At 41.4% G+C, this 5,000-nt stretch overlaps 1 protein-coding gene across 2 annotated transcripts in view; it reads right to left on the bottom strand.

Annotated features, from left to right (window-relative positions):
• AsnRS-m (asparagine--tRNA ligase, mitochondrial) overlaps window positions 1–5,000 on the bottom strand; it is an 83,798-nt gene that overhangs the window by 32,789 nt on the left and 46,009 nt on the right. The window contains exons 4-5 of one of the 2 annotated variants that reach the window (XM_070093739.1): window positions 3,872–3,997; window positions 3,359–3,493 (exon numbers count right to left, since the gene is read on the bottom strand). The exons of the other annotated variant lie outside the window; for it this stretch is intronic. Of the exons in view, the coding sequence (XP_069949840.1) occupies window positions 3,359–3,493; window positions 3,872–3,997 (261 nt within the window). The remainder of the gene's footprint in view (window positions 1–3,358; window positions 3,494–3,871; window positions 3,998–5,000) is intronic. 2 annotated transcript variants of the gene reach the window in all.

Genomic DNA, 5,000 nt, shown 5'->3' on the forward strand with positions numbered 1-5,000 from the left:
ACCGCTGTCTATGATTTAAAGAAATGGTGTTAAATACAAATAAGCATGAGAATAGTAGTGATGATGATGACATTGTGAACACAGGTGAAAAAGTCCCCATAGACGAAATGGTGAAAATGAGCGATCAGTTAAGTCTTTAAAAATGCCATCTGTCATAACACTGCTTCATCACTTGAGAATCACGTTCCTGGTCTATAATTATCCCATTATTTCATTTATCAATATATTACTCTATAAATAAACTGTAGTATTATTTGTAGTCTTTATTTATCCCACTTAGTAAGATTAAGATGATTATTCTGACATGATACATGGTTGTAATTGGGAATGTAACAGTTGGGTGTACATGACAAAAGCCCCTTTGTATGCAGAGCATTTTGGGCAAACTTAAGGATTAACTTAAGATTAGTGTGGCATGCAAAGAGTACGTAACCTTTATTCGGCGCATGTACACACCCTCATTTACAGGCTATCTCCCCCAACCAGCGAACCAGGTTGCTAAGAGTTGATGATGGGGCCCCATCGTTCAACTAGTGACCAGGTTCTAGCCAATAAGAAGATGGTTTTGGCAATCGCAGAGGTTATGTGGGTACCGCTCTCCTGTCTGCCCTTGTCATTCCCATTCTAGAGCTGGTTGAAGCACGGTCTGCTATCTTGTGGCTTCTATTTCTGCCTTGCTTACCGTGGAGTGCACTATACTTATCACTGTACATAGTGTACATATTGCTGTTCTAAATTGGTGAAGGATAATATAAATCTAAACTTTTTCTGTTGTGTTTATTTTGCTCCCATTACACCCGGGATAACAGGCCATTTGGAATCCTGGGTTGTAATAATTAGTAAGGCAATAAAAGTTCATATGGTCATTAGATGAGTTACAGTGAGTACAAAAGAATTGAATATTCTATAAGGTAATGCTACCTGGGTTGGATAAGTCTAGTAGAGAATTATTATACTATTGAATTAGTTTATAAAGATTACAGTATTACAATGTAACAATTTAAAACAATTTACAATATGATGTATTACAGTTTAGTACTATTTAAAACAATGAAATTTAGACATCCTAATTTTGAAGTAGTACGTCAGTGGTTGAGCGTTCCTCAGCACAATATGAGTAGCTTTTGAGTAACTGGTAGTGAATACGTACGGTTTGTCTAGTTAATTTTGTGTGATGAGGTGACTTCTTAAACTGATTTGCAGACAGGGGTCCTTTAGTGTGTTCTGGCAATGAATTCCAGATCTTCGGGCCTTTTACATGCATAGCATTTTTGCATAGGGAGAGATGAACACGAGGGATATCGAAGAGTGATCTGTTGTGTGTTCTGTTATAGTTATCAAGGAGGAGTGTGAGAGGAGGGTTTACATTAGAGTATAGTGTTCTATGTATGTAGTAGGCACAATAATAAGTGTGGATGTTTTGTATATTGAGCAAGTTAAGACTCTTGAAAAGTGGTGGAGTGTGTTGTCTAATGCAGAAGTTAGCAATCAATTGCACTGCAGATTTTTGTTGGGTTATTAAAGATTTAAGGTGATTTGTTGTGGTTGATCCCCATGCACAAATACCATAGGGGAGGTAAGGGTAAATGAGAGAGTGGTACAGAGCTAGAAGAGCTGATTGGGGTACACAGTACCGTATCTTTGAAAGGATGCCAAATGTTTAGGAGACTTTCTTGGAAATATGCTGTATGCATGTCTGAAATCTGAGACTGCAGTCAAGGTGGAGACTAGAAATTTGCCCTTTGTCTGTCTAGAAATATGTGAACTATTTATCAATATGCTCAGCTGTACATTTGAAGTTCTGTTTCCAAAAAGCATGAAGTAGGTTTTGTCTATATTGAGAGTAAGTTTGTTGGTAATCATCCAAGTAGATGACTCACGAAATCATAATGACACAATTGCAAACAAACCATACCACTGGTGGGGACAGAACCCGCGATCAGAGTCTCAAAACTCCAGACCGTCGCGTTAGCCACTGGACGGTCTGGAGTTTTGAGACTCTCTGATCGCGGGTTCTATCCCCGCCCGTGGTATGGTTTATCCAAGTAGATATATTTAGCAGTTCAGCATTTACAGTGTCTGTTAGTATGGTTGGGCTTGGGTGAGAAGACATAAGTTGTGTCATCTGCAAATAAAATGGGTTTAAGAGATTAGATGTGTTTGGTAGGTCTTTGATGTAAATGAGAAAGAGAAGTGGGCCAAGGACACTCCCCTGTGGGACTCCAATAAGAACAGGTTGTGTAGTGGAGCTGGCTCCATTTGTGTATACATACTGGGTTCTATTGTTAAGATAAGATTTTAGATAATCGAGAGAGTGTCCTCTGACCCCGTTAATGTTCGAGTTTTTGGTACAAAAGGTCATGGCCAACTGTATCAAAAGCTTTACATAAGTCTGTGAAAAGTCCCAGGGGAAATTCATTTTTCTCGAGTGCAGAATACAGTGGACCCCCGCTTAACGATCACCTCCAAATGCGACCAATTATGTAAGTGTATTTATGTAAGTGCGTTTGTACGTGTATGTTTGGGGGTCTGAAATGGACTAATCTACTTCACAATATTCCTTATGGGAAAAAATTCGGTCAGTACTGGCACCTGAACATACTACTGGAATGAAAAAAGTTCGTTAACCGGGGGTCCACTGTATATTAGTTCAAGCATATGTATACGTAATAGCATCATTAGTACTATTTTTCGGTCCAAACCCAAACTGACAAGAGTTGAGTATGTTATGGGGTACGAAGTAGAAGTAGACTTGTTTGTGAATTAATTTTTCAAAGATTTTAGATAGTAAGAGGCAGGTTTAATATAGGCCTATAGTTCTTCAATTCAGTTAGATCACCTCCTTTGAGGATCGGGGTGACTCTTGCTGTCTTGAGTATGGATGGGAAGGTGGAAGATTCTATGGATTTGTTAAAAAGAGTTGCAATAATTGGTGGCAACACATGAGAAGCGTTTTTATACATGAGTGGTGGTAAGTTATTTAGTGTGAGTATTCATACGTTTTTGCTCCAGTGTTAATGTTTGATTATAGGGTGCTGCCCTAGACCCCACCTTCATTCTGAAATTCGAAACACCACTGACCCCAAGGGTCTTGGATAAAGGAATGTGTACCTGTACTTCACGACAGTGAATACAATTACATTATTGTTTTTATTTTTTACAATTTGGAGACCTACAAAAGAGTTTGTTTGCCATTTTTAGGGTGCAAGGAACATAATTTTATTTTTAACATGAGTTCTTCAGTTTGTTTTACACAATTTCATCTTGCACCAATTTTCAGGAACCTAATTACCATGTTAACTGACAGCCTATTGTACCTATCTATCCATATACATGTCTTAAAGGGAAGACAACACACCTGCGAGCGTACACGCAGCAGTGAGGCGAAGGAACTGGTTCGTGCTCGAAGGTGAGGATACTGACGCACGTACTCTGGAACATGGACCTTGCGTGCCTTGAACGGGTATGTCTCGTGTACCCTGCTGCCCACAACCTGACAGTGACAGAACAGTGAGGTAAACAAGGAAACACATCAACCATCACTCAGCCAGTAACTGTCTTGTCATCTTACATGGTCATGAGAGACAAGGTTCAACAATCCTACCAGAGTGCAAAATATTTACCAGGCTTCCATTTCCAAACTACTATCACTGGTTAACACAAACAACATAAATAATAAAAATTCATAATATTGAGACTGGAACAATACACGAATAACTCGCACATAGCAGACTGAAATTTATGATGCTGTTTTGGTCTGACTCAGATCATTAACTAACCCAAGATGGACCTAAACATCATCATAAATTTGTTCTCATGTGTGCTGGTTGATTTTGTGTTGTTGACATAAGTCATCAACCCTGTAACTCACCTGTACATCATCTGCAACCAACTCCACATCCTGCCTTTCATGGGACGACGAACGCAAGACACCAGTCACTGACACTGCTGCGTGGAACCCCAGGTCTGCTGGTCGCTTCTCCGATGACAATACCACCTGAAACACAAGTGCACATCAACATTGCCTGAAACAAGTGCATGTCAACACTGCCTGTAAGACAAGTGCACATCAACACCAACTGCAACACAAGTGCATGGCAACACTGCCTGCAACACAAGTGCACAACACCACCTGCAACACAAGTGAATGTCAAAACCACCTGTAACACAAGTGCACATCAACACCACCTGCAACACAAGTGCACATCACCACTGCCTGTAACACAAGTGCACATCACCACTGCCTGCAACACAAGTGCACATCATCACTGCCTGCAACACAAGTGCACATCAACACTGCCTGTAACACAAGTGCACATCACTGCCTGTAACACAAGTGCACATCACCACTGCCTGCAACACAAGTGCACATCACCACTGCCTGTAACACAAGTGCACATCACCACTGCCTGCAACACAAGTGCACATCATCACTGCCTGCAACACAAGTGCACATCAACACTGCCTGCAACACAAGTGCACATCATCACTGCCTGCAACACAAGTGCACATCAACACTGCCTGTAACACAAGTGCACATCACCACTGCCTGCAACACAAGTGCACATCACCACTGCCTGCAACACAAGTGCACATCACCACTGCCTGCAACACAAGTGCACATCAACACTCCCTGCAACACAAGTGCACATCAACACTCCCTGCAACACAAGTGCACATCAACACTCCCTGCAACACAAGTGCACATTACTGCCTGCAACACAAGTGCACATCAACACTGCCTGCAACACAAGTGCACATCAACACTTCCTGCAACACAAGTGCACATCAACACTGCCTGTAACACAAGTGCACATCACCACTGCCTGCAACACAAGTGCACATCATCACTGCCTGCAACACAAGTGCACATCAACACTGCCTGCAACACAAGTGCACATCATCACTGCCTGCAACACAAGTGCACATCAACACTGCCTGCAACACAAGTGCACATCATCACTGCCTGCAACACAAGTGCACATCATCACTGCCTGCAA

This window comes from Cherax quadricarinatus, chromosome 43 (genome assembly GCF_038502225.1).
Source record: "Cherax quadricarinatus isolate ZL_2023a chromosome 43, ASM3850222v1, whole genome shotgun sequence".
Classification (NCBI taxonomy): domain Eukaryota; kingdom Metazoa; phylum Arthropoda; class Malacostraca; order Decapoda; family Parastacidae; genus Cherax; species Cherax quadricarinatus.